Raw genomic sequence first — 18007 nt, forward strand, 5'->3', positions numbered from 1 at the left:
TGAGTACTCGCTGCCACTACATAAAAGATCTTTGTTAAGCGGTAGCGAAAACTAACATCTGATTTGAATGAGATTATACCAACGAGATTTCATTAATTATATGTGTGTGTCATCAAGTGTCAATACAAAATTTAGGCCGACTAGTTTCGTCGATAGCATGATGCGCATGAACAGGGCGCAGTCAACTACCCGTCTTTTTTGTACTGGGATAAAATGGCTTCCAAATTTTGTAAAAGTTTATTTTGATGTTTTGTCGTGCTCATTTTCTTACTTAGAATGGTGAATTGTGAAACCAGCGGACAGTGGTCTTGTTGTGTATGTTATTTCACGCAGCAGTAAGAAACATGTCAGCTATGTGTCGTTACAAAATGGATTTATATAGTGCTATATTTCCAACCTGAATAACTGCTCGGCGACGCTTAACATGGAATCTAGAATCGAAATAGAAACTTTGCTTCAGGAACGCCTGTTATGGGCAAAAGACATAATCTACTACCTCCATTTCGTTTTCTCTTAAACATGGGGTTCGATCCTTCGCCGCGTCATAAAAAAACCGTTAAAAGATGTTTTTTGTTGTTACGCTGCCTGGCGCTATTATATTATTTTTTTAGTTCAATAAGAGATATCACCATGCTGGAGCCCCACTTCTGGTAAGCAATCAGTAGAACCCTTCCAGAAGCCCGCATCCGTGGATGTCTGTTCCACCTGACTCAAGCAGTCTGGCGGAAATGTCAGGAAATTGGATTGCAGGTACTTTCAAGCCCAGTGGATTGCTCATCCTACCTTCCCTCCCAGATCCTGGTCTGTGTTCAACATAGCTGTCAGGACCAACAACTTTGTAGAAGGTAATAATAATACAAATAGTTCAAATACAAATACACACAATAAAAATAAACTATATTAAACAATAAAACAATTTTATTATACATCAAAATGTTTTCTCACGTTTTAGGTTGGCACAGACGTATCAATAACAAGGTGGGTGAGCAGTCCCTGGGGATTTACAGATTGATCCCGGAGCTGTTCCGAGAGGCGAGTCTGTTGCCTCTACAGTCAAGACTCATTCAGAAGGGACGACTCAGGGCGTATGTGCGCAAATCATACACATCTCGCCAAGAAGAGATTTTTTACATATGGCGACAATACTAAGATGGAGACCTCTCCCTGAGCCAAGTACACTCACAATGTTCGGTTGTACATGGGCCAATATTGTGAACACGATGAAGATGACGATGGACATGCCGACAAAACTGAAGAACTGTATGAACATATGTACTTATCTGTGAAAACAGGAAATACCATGTAAATACATCACATACACCCAGTAACATGTAAATACATCACATACATCCAATAACATGTAAATACATCAAATACCATGTAAATAAACCATATATATTACTACAAAAATCATAATTATCCATATTATAAATAGAGGTGCCGTTTTCGCCCGACACATAGTAGCCGTTTTCGCCAAATGCGGTGCCGTTTTCGCCAGAGAAATCGGTGACATTTTGCTGAGGTGCCGTTTTAGCCTGCACCCCTTTGCATGTAGACATGTGTTGTTAATTTCCTGGAGTGAAGAACAGGTTAACGCAGGTATAAATGTATTCGGTTAATGTATATTAAACTGTTTGCTTGTTAATACTCTAATACCCTAAACATATGGCATATTGACACTGGGGACATTCTTTTTTTCGAAAGGACAGTTTGTTTTATGTGATACTAAGAACTGACAGCACAACCATCAGCTACATCTCGAGTTTGGCAAAACACAACAGGACCGTGATTCTTGGCATCATCATTTATCACCTCATAGGGAATCAACACATTATTATCAGTTAAATTATGCAGATGGAATATATACAACAATGGTTGAGTACATTTCATGACAATTGGAATAAACACAATCTGTTGTTCTCATCAGTTAAAAATATCAGTTTTCATGAAACTTTCCTGACGACAAAACTGCCATCTTCCCGAGGCAAGGGTGCTAATTGATTGTAAAAGTCCCTTGCCTCAGGAAGATGCAAAACTGCATGAAAAAGTTTTTCGAAGTGATAAGAGACAGATCTGTTTCACAATTGTTAATAACATGTACTTTGTTTACCAATCCATTGACCCAAGTTTTCATAAATTTGGAATAAAACAAAAACATTAAGAAGTCTTTTTTTCCCACAAGTATCGTACATCATACTACCAGTACTGTAGATCATTCCATCAGTATCATACATCATACTACTAGCATCGTACATCATACTATCTGAACTGTAGATCTTACACCAGCAACCAGTTCCACAAAGCATCCAGGGCGCTACTTTTTTAGGTGATTGTAACTTCTGTCTGACTGTCATAGTGCTACGATTTGTGGAACGGAGCCCAGTTTTGTAGATTATATTCATGTATTGAACTGCTTTATGACTTTCAAAAATATGCTCTTGAAGTATGTGATCATCTTGACTAAAACACTTGTACACACAAACAACTTCACACAACTGTTGACATTTATACCCCTCAACCATCAAGAACAAGAAATGAGGATGCAGATATAGCATATAGAACAACAATGGTACAGTAACAACAAAAAATATTAATTAATAACAAACGGACAAAATTTATATGTTAAGCTATACTAAACTCAACATAGCAAAACAGATCAAGACACTGATCTCACTAGCACTCCAGATATTATCAATACGAAAAACAGTCAGGTGAGCTAAAAAGACAGAGTGAGTGAGTGAATGTTCATTTATCAGTGCAGTCACCAATATTCCTGATATGTCATGGCGACCCGTTATCTTAGTGGTTGACAGCATGAACAATAATCTGTGCCAGCATGGGATGACACACCCGATCCCCATCTCTTATGACAAGGACCTATTCCACCATTTAAGCGCCCTCCCCCAATAAGCGCCCACCCCTTCTGTCTTTTTTTAAGCGCCCTGGGCGCTTAATGGGTCAAATAAGGTATATAACTAGGAGGGCCAGGAACACACACTCCTGTGCAATCTATCAAGCTGTGGAGTGAGTGAGTGAGTATGGTTTTACACCGCTTTTAGCAATATTCCAGCAATGATCACGGCGGGGGACACCAGAAATGGGCTTCATGTCGGGAATCGAACCCGGGTCTTCAGCGTGACGAGCGAACGCTTTAACCACTAGGCTACCCGACCGCCACCCACACACTGTTTGAGAATTAATCTTATAAACTATTTGGTCCTCAAGACTTAAACCTACTGTTGTATGGATTATTGTTTGAATGAGTGAGTGAGTTGGGTTTAACACCTCTTTGGACAGTTTTCCAGTTATATCACGGCAGATCTTCTCAATGTGGGAGGAAAGCCCGAACTGATTCAGGTCTCAGACGTTTACCAAATTGGTGAAACCCATGAGCAGGGTGTGGGGCTGACAAACCTGGAAACATAATCCGGGCAAATCAGGATTCAACCCACAATGATAGGTTTCTGGCATGCCCAAGGGACACAACTCTGCACAGCAAAAAGCAGTGCCTTGGTCAACTGGGCCACCCTTTCCCCTGATAAATGTTTGAATGAGATAATGGCTTTTCATTCATGGACTAAATCATTTCATCATCCAAGAATATTTACAGACTCAAGGCTTCTATTACTTCTTCACTAAGGGGAGAAAATCTGCCATTACTCATTAGACTTTGAAAGTTGAAACGAATACTGTATTCGCCATAATAAGTGCCCCAGAAGGAACTTGACAAAAGGATGCGCTTATTTAAACCATACACAACAAATGAAATTTCTTTTCAGAGATCAAGTGGTAGTGAACAAACTTTGTTAAAATGTTAATTAAACTAAAATGTTTTCAAAATAGGTATTAGGAAACTTTGTAAACCTTCTACGCTACTGTAATATACTCAAGGACTTTTGACAGCCCTGCATAACTTTGTTCTTAGTACTTAGCGCTCATAAGGATTAGTTACAGACTGGTTTAGAATTTGGTCAGGGGGCACTTATTGGTAATACAGTTACACATATGAAACATTATAATTATTAAGAATTGTATGTATGTTATGATTCAAAACATGAACTGAATCTTAGCCAGAGCAACATATTGAGATCTACTCTGATCTAGAACACTGAGATGAAAACAATATAGAACATCATGATTGTATGATATTGTTTTTCACATAAGGGTTTAAATGCCTTGTCAGCTGGGTTTTTTTAAATGGAAACAAAAATGAAACATGCTGCAAACTTTATGATGATGCGGGCAGTGCCTGAGAACCAAGATTATCAAGTTATTTGCCTTAAAAGGAAAAGAAATTACTATTTTCACCCATGGTTATGGGAAGAGCACCTACCTCATTCATGTAAACATTTTGAGCATTATCTAGGTTATTACTACCTTAATTGTCTTCAACTCTCAGAGGTTAGTTCATGGAATGGAAGAAATCTCCAGTTGGCACTGCCAACACATTTTGCTATGTAAAGTAAATCTTTACATATAGAATGGTTGCCTGGAATGTTTGAATATTTACCAACAAAAAACTGAAAGTTATTGCCTTGTTTTATCCCTACAGAGCAAACAAAATGTTGTTATGTAAATATATTAACAATCATCGCCAGAGCAATTTGTTTGTTTTTTTCACAGGGTTTGTTTCTTTAAACAAAGAAATAAAAAACATTGACTTGAAGTTCATTTCCTAAATGAAACTCTGGAAATATATATTTTCACAAAAATATAAAAAAGTAAAACATTTATATCTTTTCGACTTATCTGTAAAACTAAGAAATTGGTTTTAAACCTTAAATAATCATACAAACACCCTGAGCTCTAAGTTGATGGAAAAAACAATCTAATTAAAATCAGATCTTAGTTCTCACTATCGCTAGACAAAGATCTGAGGACATCCCATTACAGGTCACGTCAGAACGACCTTCCATCCAACCAATTACAGCGTCGCTTACCAGATCATGAAAGTGACAGATGGAATGTGTTTTCTAATCATGCAACCTCGAAAAATTTAACAGTGGGTATTCCTAACGACTGTTACGTTTTTTTTTATTACATCCATACAATCTAAACCATCTATAAGCCATTCCAGAATGTTCTTTTTATCAGTTTTAATTTTTTTAATTGAGAATACGTCAAAATATGTTTCGAAGCGTAGTCGCCAGTTTGAAACTTGTGTCGTAAAGCTCGAGAAAGCTGCCTTCTGATTGGCTAATGTCAATTTCTTGTCAGTCATTTCATTGGTCGGTCAAAGTTCAGGAAAGGTTCTGACGTGACCCATTATGGGATGTCCTCAGATCATTGTTTAGCGGTAGCAAAAACTAAGATCTGATTTTAATGAGATTGATGGAAAAATTTCCTTGAAAGAATCATTCATATAAAGTTGAAGCTCAAAAGAAATAAAAACTCTGAAACAATAATCTCCTCCCCTGGAAGCAGACATCAACACTAAATACACAGGCAGGTTTCCCTGCAGCGTTGTAATGGTTACTTTCTCTTCAATCTAGGTATGTCCCAGTCCATCTGTTTGGCGATGTCTCGTGCAGCTCTCAGAGATATTGGCGGCAGATAGTTCCCGATGTGTTTACGGCGCCACCAGGCGCCCGTCTTGGCTTCCCTGCTTCCAACCTTTGTATAGACATATCTATAATGTTCGACTCGGATAAACCTGCAAGTATATAGAGTAATTGTTTGCTTGCATTTTAACATGGATAATGGGATTGTCTTTTTAACAAGCTTTGTCTTTATTTTGATATTAAATATTTCAAACATGGACATTCATCTTTACTACCATGCAAAATAGGCGAAAATATTTGATGTTGAGCAGTCAGTCCCAACAGGTTGAGGCTTAAAAAAATAAAGGAATTGCTTCTCCGGCAATGACTTTTGAAAATGTAGTGCAGGCGGTGTTTGCTTTTGTTTGTTTTCTTGCTCAATAAACAATTGTGTACCATCAACCTGGGAAAGAGCCTCCCTACATAAACAAGCATACAAACTCCTATTGCCGCCATGACCATAACACAAGATGTGCAGTAAAGCAGTGTGCATGTAAAGGGAAGTTACGGTGTGCTATATTGGATCGCATTGTTCTCAAGTATTCTTATTTATTTTTTTCAAAATGAAAATAAAAACTAAACGTGCTGCAGACTTTATGATGCGGGCGGTGACTGGGAACCAAGACTATTATTTTCTTGACCTTATTTGCTAATGTAGCAGCCATAAATTTTTTCGGAGGATTTTCTGATCCGAGGTCAGAAGATGTCTTGTCCATAAGAGGTTAACCTGTCCAGCAAGCTGACGAGGCACAGATGTCATCTGTGGGGTGACTCCATCCCCTACTACCCCCATCATCAGAAAGCACGTTATAGTAGGGTACTCTGACCTATGTTGCTCAAATTTAATATGAACATGTTCAGCCCCACATTGGGCGCCAATGTAGCCATAGAATTTCCTAGTCCCATGATGGGATTCGTACCATGGACCTTCTGATCCGAGACCTTTACCACATGACCAAAGGTATAAGCCTGGCTAGTATGCTGACAAGGTAAGGAATAGATTCCTGAGGATAGATCCTGAAAAGTCTGCATATCATTAAGTTTGTTGAAGAACAAATAGTCAGAAATCAGTCCATGTGACAAGGGTTCCACTGCAGTGTCATACTGAGTGGTTATGTTTAGAAACATATTGCTGAGTATGGCTTTTACATCTTCTCGAGGCAAGGGAGGTAACTGACTGTAGAAGTCCAGTTTCAACCCTTGCTGAACTAGGCTGGACTAACGAGCCTATTCATAGTCCAATAAAAATTGCCTCACGAAATCGAACCCGGTTCGTAAACAAGAAGGATTTCAATGTCCAAATCTTTTCATGTTTTTATTAAGGTGCTCAGATGATTTGATGCACTTCTCGAGGTAAGACTTGTTTTATTACACTATTATCTTGATGATCGATCGGAAAGTTGTGATTGCACCGCCATTTTGTTTGACGCAAAAGCATGTTATATGAGAAGTGGAATCTGATTTGTCAATAGAAGGGACATAACTCGTTATAGCCACTTGTGGCACTACAATCGTGTCATGAAATTCCAGCATAGTTCGGCAAGGGTGGAAACTGGACCTTTACAAACAGTAAATTCCTTTGCCTCGGGAAGATGGGCTTTTGTGATATCTGTGTACACATAACATTGTGATGACATTTGGCTGGTATCACACAGTAATGAACGATTGAACGTGTGCTTTGTGTTCAGTACTCTATACATTGCATTTGTAACAGTAACAGAAACTGTAAATCAGACCAAACATACTACATTAGAATTGGAAGGGAAAAAACTGATGGATATCAGAAATATATATGTCACATACCAATCTGATCTTGCAGATTTTACATGAATATAATCTTTAATAACTGTGAAAATCCTTAGAGAATACCAAACAATGCTAAATAACACCATACTGATAACTAGGGCTGGCTAAAAAGATTGATAATCGGAATTATCGTCGATGGAAAGAAATATTAATGAGTATCGATATGAAACTGTTGTCATCAATAATAGCTCACTTAAACTATTGTGATGAAATAAAGTTTAGATTTACCGAAACAGACTTGTCATTGTCAATAATGTTAATTGTCGAGGAGAGAAAGCAACAGTTTTTGTTACATCACAAATGTCAACAAAGTAATCTATGCCTAAATGTATCACTGCTCACCAGTGGCATGAAATAGGCCGGTTTCTTTCAGGACTTTCGTGCATATTTGCTTAAAGCTTCTTCTCTGATATTTATCGATAAGTGACCTCTATGATCTATATCAATAGCCAGCCCAGCTGATAACTACCGGTATTTACATACTTGGGTGGTGTTCGATCTTCAAATGGGTTGTGATCAATCAGTGATGTCGTGCCTTCATCATTAATCAGTAGTTTCATGGCAGCATGCACCAGCCAGGGGTTGTACTGATAGTTCTGGAACAGATCGAGGGCTCAGATTAGATTCACATGTATAAATCTTATCATAAGTTTCAATCTTTGTTTTTTAGGTAATAATACATCCTGAACAACAAACATGGCTGCCACGCAATGCTCATGCGACTGTTGCACGGAAGCTGTTTATGAAACAGTGCGCCATGAGTTGCCTTCTTGTACATGCTTCCCATACTGTTGAATTATTTATCAGAGAGTGATCGCTTTGGGGGGAGGGGGGTGGTGGGAGGTTCACTTGCAGTTCACATAATATTTGGATAATCAATGCAGTGTTTGAACATAAGGGAAATCCTGAGGTCTTTCAAGTTTATGGTATATAGGAATGGGTTACACATAAAACATGGATCACTTGCTGAAAGTGGATTTGTGATTTTTAATACAGCATAAGTACTGCTACAATGCATCATTTGACAAGGTATCTAACCCTTCCAGGGGGCAGTTCAGTAGCCTAGTGGGTCAAGCATTGGGTCATCATGATGAAGGCTCTGGTTGAATACCAACGTGGGTACAATGTGTGAAGACCATTCTCGGTGTCCTCAGCCGTGATATTGCTGGAATATTGCTAAAACAATAGCCATTCACCACACTGTCTGAATCTAATGAGTCATAACCCGCACTCCCAGAAGAGGAACTGGTTATGAAGCATATAAATTTGAGTGACCACCAATTCAAATTGATTTACACTCTGGGAGTTGTAGAAAGATAAATAAGATGAATATGAACTTAAAATGGTAGAATGCCCTTACTCAGCTGTTTACACACATAATGAATCATGGGATACATCAGTCTCTATTAGTGAGTGAGTGAGTGAGTTGGGTTTAACGCTGCTTTTAACATTATCCAAGACATATCATGGCGTGTCAGCTAAATGTGGGAGGAAAGCCCGAAGTGATGCAGGTCTCAGACGTTTACCACTTCGGTGAAACCCACTAGCACTGGTATGGTGCTGACAAACCTCGAAACATAATTGGGGCGAACCGGGATTCGAACCCACAATCATAGGTTTCTGGCGTGCCCAAGGGACGCAACTCTGCACAGCAAATCCCAGCGTGTTAGACGACTGGGCCACCCGTGCCCCCTCTCTATTAGTCTGATACAATACTTCTCTGCATGAAGATCTCAAGAAACCTCCACAGAAGGTTGTGTCAGGTGAACCTTCAAATCAGCCAATCAGCGTCAAGGATGCTAAATTCTCGGGATGCATATATGATTTCTGCATCTCGAAGACATATCAGTGGCATTCAGAATGCAACAAAATGAAGCACTGCTATTATCATGATCACATTGTTGTCATTACTTTATATACGATACAGTATGTCATTTCCGTAAATCTACCCAAACGGGTGTGGTATCGAGGGTATGTTTGTGTTCTGTTGCAGTTTTAGTTTGCTGAAATCTAAATTCACGAATTTCTAACTTGGGGTGGTAAAGAAATGCATCGGAATTGTTTTAGAAATCTGAGGTGAGGTGAAATGGCGATTTATGTTGTGTCCAAGATTATTGCACTTATATAGCGACGTACATGTACATGTGTGTGGCTGCTTGTACTAGTCCGGACTAATGTCAAATGTAGAGTGCTATAGTGAGATACCATGCTGCAGTTTAACATGAATACCCCACTCAGACACAATACACCGACTCCAAGCCCCTTAATGCCGAGCACCAGACAAGGTAACATCAAGTACCATCTTATAACGTCTTTTGGTATGATGCGGCCGGGGATCCAACCCCGGACCTTACGGTCTCCAGGCAGACGCTCTACCCCTAAACCACAAAGGCAAGGGGCGAACAAAGTTCACTCAAGGTTTCCATGACAACTCATGACAACATGACCTCCTATGGACATGTGCCCAGAGAGGTATCATATCAGAGTAAAACATCGGATCGAAACGCTACTGTGGAGTACACACCTGGAAAGCTGCAAACCATGCAAGCCAGTCCATCCTGTAGTGGTAAGGGGAGATAATGCACGGCCGCCGCTTGACGTTGCCAGGCTTACACTTAAACTCATACTCCAGCCACTTGGCACCAGGGTCACTGGGGTCACTGCTCGAGGTCCCTTGTATGATGACCTCTGTTCTCTCCTTGGTAACACTGAAAGGTGTCATAAATATGTCACTGTCTTAACAAGGCATTATACATGTGTTGTTTTTTTCCACTGGTATATATATAAGACAACAATAATTGATAAATTGACGTATTTACATGATGTGCTAAACATGTCACAAAAGTTGTGACTGTGACGGGCACTGTAGCTCACCTGGATATGGAGCCAACAGTTAAAATGTCACTAAAGATAGACATGCTTGCAGGAAAGTCAGGGTTGACAGTCAAATAGAACTAAAAACTTCCACTAAAATCTAATGATCTGAACCAAATATGATGTCACAGGAAAATACATGCAAAAGTTCAGCTTCCTGAGGGACTGGTAATTATTACAGAGGGGTTTGATACACTATGATACTGAAAATAGTGACATTCCTCTAATACATGTCTTATTTTTCATGACCCTCCAGGGGCAATCGGGTAGCCTAGTGGTTAAAGCGTTGGCTCGTCACGCCAAAGACCCGGGTTCGATTCCCAACATGGGTACAATGTGTGAAGCCCATTTCTGGTGTCCCCCGCCGTGATATTGCTGGAATATTGTCAAAAGGGGCGTAAAACCGTACTCACTCACTCACAATTATGCACCGTCTTTTAGTTATCCAAAACTTCCACTTGGGGAGATGGGGTAGCGTACTCACTCACTCACTCATGACCCTTCACTGGAGACTGTCATAATTATTAGTGACCCTCCTCTGATTTCCCTGATTACCTTCCAAATGCTCCGTATGTATTGACAAGCCGCAGGGAATCGAACGATGTGTTCATGGCTTGACGTTGTGAGAGGAGGTTCTGGACGACAGGGACACTCAGGTAGGCGATGAGGAGGCCGAAGATGATGTTGAACACACGTCTGATATAACAACCTGCAAGTATTTCAACATCTTGTTATGTGACACTCATTACATCCTTTACTAAACTGTGTCACAAATGGTTTATATGTCAAGAATTTTACAACATTAAGCAAAACACTGACAGGCTTACCCATTTTAGGTGTCACTTTTCCAGTTTCAGTCTGGTGTTGTATTTGGGCTACCTGACACTTGACAGACCGAGAACCCCCAGAGAACATCCAACTTAAACTGCGATCATCAAAGCATGCCAGGCTAGGAACAATGGTCAACCAGTTGAGAAAACTGAGGTTACCGCTGGTGATTAACACAACCTGTAACACAAACAGCACTTATATCTGTAATCATTACTCCATATAGTTAGCACAGGACGGGGGGACACAAACTGTAACATACAGGGAACACAACCCAGCAATGTCCAACAGTCACTTATTTCTGTACTAGAAAATCAAACTTCAACTTGACAAAGACACAGGAAAGGGGGACACAAACCTTAACATAGAGGGAACACAACCCAGCAATGCAATGACCACTGGGCAAAAGGTGACTATGCTTGTCGTAAGAGGTGACTATGCTCGTCGTAAGAGGTGACTATGCTGGTCGTAAGAGGCGACTAGCGGGATCGGGAGGTGAGGCTCACTGACTTGGTTGATGCATGTCATTGTATCCCAATTGTGTGGATCGATGCTCATGATGTCCATCACTGGATTGTCTGGTCCAGACTCGATTATTTATAGTCTGCTGTCATATAGCTGGAATATTGCTGAGTATGGCGTTAAACAACAAACAAACAAACGGGTTAAGGCCCTTCTATGTCCCTCCTATTGACAGATCAGTTTCCACCTCTCATTTCACTTGCATTTGCTTCAAACAAAATGGCGGTGCCCAGTTAAGATGCTCTATTCGATAATCAAGTTCTATATTGTACTAAAACGGGTCTTAATTCATGAAGTGCATCAAATCATGTGAGTACCTTGATTAAAAACATGAAAAGATTTTTAAAATATCAGTTGACGCTAAAGTTGATGGAACACATGCATATGCTTTGCAAATCCTGCAATTGACAGAAATCTGCATGGCAGTTTACGAACCAGATGTCGATTTCGTTATGCGATTTTGATTGGACAATGCATAGACTCGTTAGTCCAGCCAAAATATAACTCCATAATTCCAACCTAGTTCAGCAAGGGTGGAAACTGGACTTTTATAGTCAGTTAAGTCCCTTGCCTCAGGAAGATGATGTTTTGTTGGGTAAAATAGTAATTGATCAAAGCATTGTGTGCAGTATCTGGCCACTATAAATCAGTCATAATGGGCATGTACGTAAACAAAGCCTTTTCTGATATAAGTAATCACTAAATAAATATTAAACGTCCTTCACTTTACACAAAATTAGGAGATATTAAGATTGACCATTGTTGGCATACACAAGCTATTTTGTTTGTCCACCAAACCATGTAAACCATAATTATATATGGCCTTATTCAACATGAACACATTTCAGATCAATCAGGTAAGATGGAGTGAGTGAATGAATGTTGTTTTATGCCAGTCATTAATATTCCAACCATATTACGGTGGCCTGTGAATAATTGAATTTGGACCATCATCATCATCATCATCATCATCATCATTTCATATACGATGACATGCCAAGGCACTTATGACCACCCAATCCATTTTAGTCTTTTAATCGGTGTTCATAAATATTCCGATAAGTTTTAAAAAGGGTGTTGAATACAATTTTTGACATATTTTAATAAATAAATACTCAAAATACATGTATCCAAAATAGTATTATTCTTGCTTCGATGATGCTTTGTGTGAGAATAGCTGCTTGGACACACCTGAAAGAAGATCTGTATTCCTCCACCGATGATGGTCATTCTCCGTCCCAGGATCAGGAAGAATGGTGCCACAAGTTCGATGAAGTGGTTGCCGAGTGTCTCCATCTTGTGTATCAGCTCGGGAGACTGATGCAGGTAGTAACTCAGGGGGTTCGGCACCGGCTGGGTCTGACAACAAATACAACTTTAATGCCACTGAACATTTGTAGAAATTTGATTACGTATCAAATCTTTGTAATTGAGAAACACAAAGTCTCACAAAGAAAACCCGGGAATTTACAGTAGTATTTGTTTGTTTGTTTGTTTTTAACACCGCACTCAGCAATATTCCAGCTATATGACGGTGGTTTGTAAATAATCGAGTCTGGACCAGACAATCCAGTGATTGACATCATGAGCATCGATCCACACAATCGGGATACGATGACATGCATCAACCAAGTCAATGAGTCTGACCACCCGATCCCGTTAGTCGCCTCTTACGATAAGCATAATCGCCTTTCACTGCAAGCATGGGTTGCTGAAGACCTATTCTACCCCAGATCTTCATGGGTCTACAGTAAATACATGTATCTCACATGATATCTCAGATAATTATGAATTTTCTGAAACTACAGAGATAGTTTCATGTGACCGTCTGCAACATCATGGCTTTGTTCAAGAAGTGAGTGAGTTGGCTTTGAACAGTATTCGACTGAAGTCAGCTTCACATTCTTGATGCATCGTCTTGATGCCAGGGCGTCAACTGACTATGAAAGTCCAGTTTCCACCCTTGCCGAACTAGGCTGGAATTTCATGGGTCTCAGATGTTTACCAATTCGGTGAAACCCATGCGCACAGGTATGGTGCTAAAAAACCTAGCAATACAATCGCGGTGAAGCGTGATTCGAACCCCCAGTCATATGTTTCTGGCATTCCCCAAGGACACAACTCTGCACAGCGAATTGTGGTGCCTTAGACAACTGGGCTTCCTTTTTAAATAGGAAAGAGAATGCATAAATATTGACCAAGTACAAATATTTCACACATCCTTTCTGAAAATCACAGCATAGCAACATGAAAACACAGACGACAAGACGGTACAATCTCACCTCATAATGATAGTTCATACAAGTGAGGTCTCTCCAACACTGGTCTCCCCTGATCTTTATCAGACCCTGTAACCATGGTAACACAATATGAGTTAAACACAAATTTGAAGCCTTATAATTGTTGTAAGTCACACAACAGAATTATAAAGAATTTAATATGTTTTAATTGGTCTGTGTTTGCATTATTTTTATGAGAAAAGCATTCTTTTATAATAATATAACATTTTGACGTATGACCTGTCAATCCAGATAAAAGAAACAGATAAATAAATATATAAAAACATCAGTTAACTTCACAATCCAGATGGAAAACCAATCATAACTCATCAGTTCAGGTGTCTTTTGTTTGTTTATTTGTGTTTGTTTGTTTGTTTGTCATGGGAATCCTTGACGACATCCTCTATATCTTCAGGCACTGCATTTTGGTAATAATTTGGCGGATAATTTGAGATTGCAAGAAGCACGGGATTGGATCCAAGTGTTGGTGTAGGTTTACCAAAATGGGAACCCTGGAGATACAGAGGAGGATGGAGAACATATTCTTTCCATCTTGTTTCACTGTTTACTTTTGAATACAAAACCAGATACCCACCGCTCCTAACATGATGCGGAAAATGAGCCATCTGTATGCCCAGATGATGATGAGGGATGTGGGCGTGTGCTGCGGAATTGTCGACAGGTTCCACACAGGACACAGAAATATAGCCAGGAAGCCAGTCTCCAAGAGCTGAGACTCCCAACCTATCCAAACAGAAATGATGCTGATGAACACAATCGCTCACCCAATTGACAAATTACTTCAATTTTCTGTGAACAAAATCAGTATTACACAGAATTAGTAATTGTCTGTATGTATCTTAACATGGTTAAGGAAGAAGAATGCCTCTATAATTGATTGCTGAACAAGTTAACCTCTACTGATATTTAAAACACAGAATGAAATTTTATTAATTGTTTTACGCCCAGTCAGCAATATTCCAACTATGTGATGGGTTAAATAATCAAGTCCTGAGCAGTCATTCCAGTGAATAATGTCACAAGCATCGATCTATGCAGTTGGTATATTTGACATGTAATCAACATGATCAACTAAGTCGCTGAGCCTGGCCCGGCCATTTAGCCACCTCTTACAAGCATAGGTTGTCAGGGACCTACAGTATATATTCTTACCAAGTATCCCAAGGAATGGAAGACATATTATGAAACAAAGAGTTACATCAAAAGTAAATTCAACTTACCAAAGCTGAACCTGAAAGGAATGGAAATAACACATATAAGAAAATGGTTTGCCGATGTCATTCAAAAAATTACTGCTGGGTTTACATACATACACATATAAATTAGTAATAATGCACACTAAAAACTGTCAGATATGATTAACATAAATCCTTACTTAAAGTCATAAATATATAGTGATCAGTAATAGAACATGTAAATTTCTTGTTTGAGAATTACCGAACATGCTGAAAAGATCAGGATCTTAGAAGTTGTGCAATGTCATAAACGCTCTACAACATGCTGTCATACAGTGCATATTTTGTCTAATACTACATAATTATGTCTTTTTGTGATTTCCTAAAAATATATCATGTATTTGTTAAAATCATTTAAAAAAAACATTAGCGATGTCAAGATACACCTATATACTGACGAAATAGATAATATTCTCAGACCATATGATTCACAATACTGATTTGCCTGTAACGGTTTACATTTTAATGCTGTATCGAATCATATTTTAATCTTGGTATTGAGTTACTTTGTTGGCGACATGGGTCCTACCTACACTTTAATATACAATCTAAAATTATCAATATATGCTATATCTACATTACACAGTGTACAGCTATGTTCATACCAGTTTTAATACTTATATTCTGTTCTAGTCATTTTCTAACTGGTGATGACACTCAAGTTTTATCTTCTGTGCATAAATATACCTACCACTGCTGCCCAACACTGACAATGGAGTGGTAAAGCACCCACAGCGCAAACATGATGAACCAGTTTGCAGCTCCTCGTATGACAAGAAACAGAGACAGAGCCAAGCCTGTGTATGCCAGAGAGTCAAGGATCTGATCTAGGTGTGTGTTGTAGTTGAACAACCAGATGATACTTGGGCACTGGATGAACATGTCCTGTTTTATTCCTCCAACTCTGTTCTTTATGTTGTTGAGATATTTATTTGCTGGAAGAAGGCCATCTTTTCCAATCAACTGTTTGTTCTGATGCAGGGCAACAAGAAATGCCACAACTGTGAAAGTAAACATGACACAAATTATAAACAATAATGAAACCATTGATTCTGATTTATAAGACTGTTCTGCCACCACATCAGCCTCAAAATTTAATCTTGTTTGTAAATGGAGCAGGGTATTTTGAATCAAGATATTTAATCCAATTAGTGAGTGAGTGAGTTGGGTTTAACACTGCTTTTAACAGTATTCCAGTTATATCATGGCGTGTCAGCTTAATGTGGGAGGAAAGCCCGAAGCGATGCAGGTCTTAGACGTTTACCTCTTCGGTGAAACCCACAAGCACGGGTATGGTGCTGACAAACCTAGAAATATAATCGGGGCGAACCAGGGTTCGAACTCACAATCATAGGTTTCTGGCGTGCCCAACGGATGCAACTCTGCACAGCGAATCACGGCGCCTTAGACGACAGGGCCACCCGTGCCCCCTTAATCCAATTGAAGATAGTACTGTATACATGTCATACGTGAGCTCAGGTTTCCAGTGCTTGCGGTAGACTACATCATGACATGCATAACAAACAATTAATTAGGGCACCATGAGCTGTATAGTATGTTGCTCTTTGTCTTTTCTAGAGTGTTTTTTAACAAGCAAAAACACGATAAAGGGAAAGTGATATTCATCATTTTTTATTTCATTACTTATATCATTTATTTGAAGACTGTAAAGTGGCATCTTTCAAATCTAAAGGGTTCCAGATCAATGATAATTTTACAAGTGTAATATGAAAGTGTTGTTTTATTTATGTATGATTTCACATGACAAGGACACACCTTTCCCTATATGAAAAGATCTGTCCTGCATGGACCTGATACTTTGTTGCTGAATGACCAAGGGCATGTCCGTGAACTATGATAATCAAGCACCTTACTCTTGGAAGATTTAGAGAAAAAACTAAATGAGATATTATAACTGAACCAGGACTAGTAAACATCCTGGTTAGGAAATGACCTTTATGCATACCAGGTTATGAAATGACACAATGAATACGAAACTACTGGGTGACGTAACTACCGGAATACGAAATGACAGGTCTGAACTAACATATCTAATAGTAGGCCTAATCAGCTGGTAATAGGACTAGGAGTCAACCCGTCCGCTCGAAGCAATGTTCGACGTAGGAAAAAACACTCAGGAACTTATAACACACATTATAAAGATATATAAGCTTATCTATAAGACGGGCACACTTACAGTAAATAAATCCAATATATCTCAAAAGGACAATTCTTGTCAACCAAAAGGTCCCCCTTTGGAGTCCAGCGCCAGCGGTGTTGTTTTCCGGCTCTTGAGGGCGTGATTTACTGTCAACGGTCTGTTTTGTACCGTCTTCCGATTCTTTCAGTTTCTCATTTTTTTGTCTCCTTTTCCTAACACCTTCCCCTCTGAATTCTCTTTCCGCTCGTGCATCGCTCATTTTGGAGGAAATAATTATATCTCCAGGAAAGCGAACGAACGTGGATCCAAACAAATCTTTCTAAGGTAGGTAACTCCGAACCTCTATCTCTCTATACCTTATTGCTGACCGCTAAATATTTTATGGTTCGCTCATGCAGATTATGTTTTTTGTTGCATAAACAGAACGGCCATGGCCATGACTAGCTAATAACTATTAAAAATTAAATAAGAACATTTTCACTAAGAAAATTGCTCGTTGATTTCGATCGACATTTCACTGTTCCGGTTTAAAAAAAAAACTGCCTAACATTGATCCGTGTTCACCAGACACATATGGGCCCTAATGGTCAAACCAGCTAGTCTGTTTTACTGGTATCAAATATTTATCAAAAAATTAAATAACCAATTAACAAATAATATATGATCGAACATTTACGGTTTATCAGTCCAATAAATGTGATTTGTGTCAATGCTATTCAATATTTCGATGTTCGCTGTACA

At 39.1% G+C, this 18007-nt stretch overlaps 1 protein-coding gene across 1 annotated transcript; it reads right to left on the reverse strand.

The window, feature by feature from the left end:
• Positions 1-5304: 5304 nt before the first annotated feature.
• Positions 5305-17560, reverse strand: LOC139452119 (lipase maturation factor 1-like). The gene is made up of 11 exons (XM_071233444.1): positions 17303-17560; positions 15797-16106; positions 15091-15101; positions 14445-14593; positions 13853-13918; positions 12762-12929; positions 11048-11228; positions 10776-10929; positions 9871-10054; positions 7830-7942; positions 5305-5653 (listed from the first exon to the last, which is right to left on the reverse strand). The coding sequence occupies exons 1-11, from the start codon at positions 17523-17525 to the stop codon at positions 5473-5475; spliced, it is 1740 nt and encodes a 579-aa protein (XP_071089545.1). The 5' UTR covers positions 17526-17560; the 3' UTR covers positions 5305-5472.
• Between the last annotated feature and the right edge of the window lie 447 nt (positions 17561-18007).

The sequence above is a fragment of the Haliotis cracherodii genome, unplaced genomic scaffold (genome assembly GCF_022045235.1).
Source record: "Haliotis cracherodii isolate W230 unplaced genomic scaffold, xgHalCrac1.p SCAF_9, whole genome shotgun sequence".
In the NCBI taxonomy this organism is placed as follows: domain Eukaryota; kingdom Metazoa; phylum Mollusca; class Gastropoda; order Lepetellida; family Haliotidae; genus Haliotis; species Haliotis cracherodii.

Bases quoted from the DNA above. Each gene is read 5' to 3' on its own strand.
- LOC139452119 (XM_071233444.1), bottom strand. From the start codon at position 17,525: ATGAGCGATGCACGAGCGGAAAGAGAATTCAGAGGGGAAGGTGTTAGG. The intron at 7,943-9,870 runs GTGTGTACTCCA...GATCTGTTCCAG, and splicing joins CATGGTTTGCAGCTTTCCAG to AACTATCAGTACAACCCCTG. The intron at 5,654-7,829 runs GTATGTAAATAC...ATATACTTGCAG, and splicing joins GAAGATCGAACACCACCCAA to GTTTATCCGAGTCGAACATT.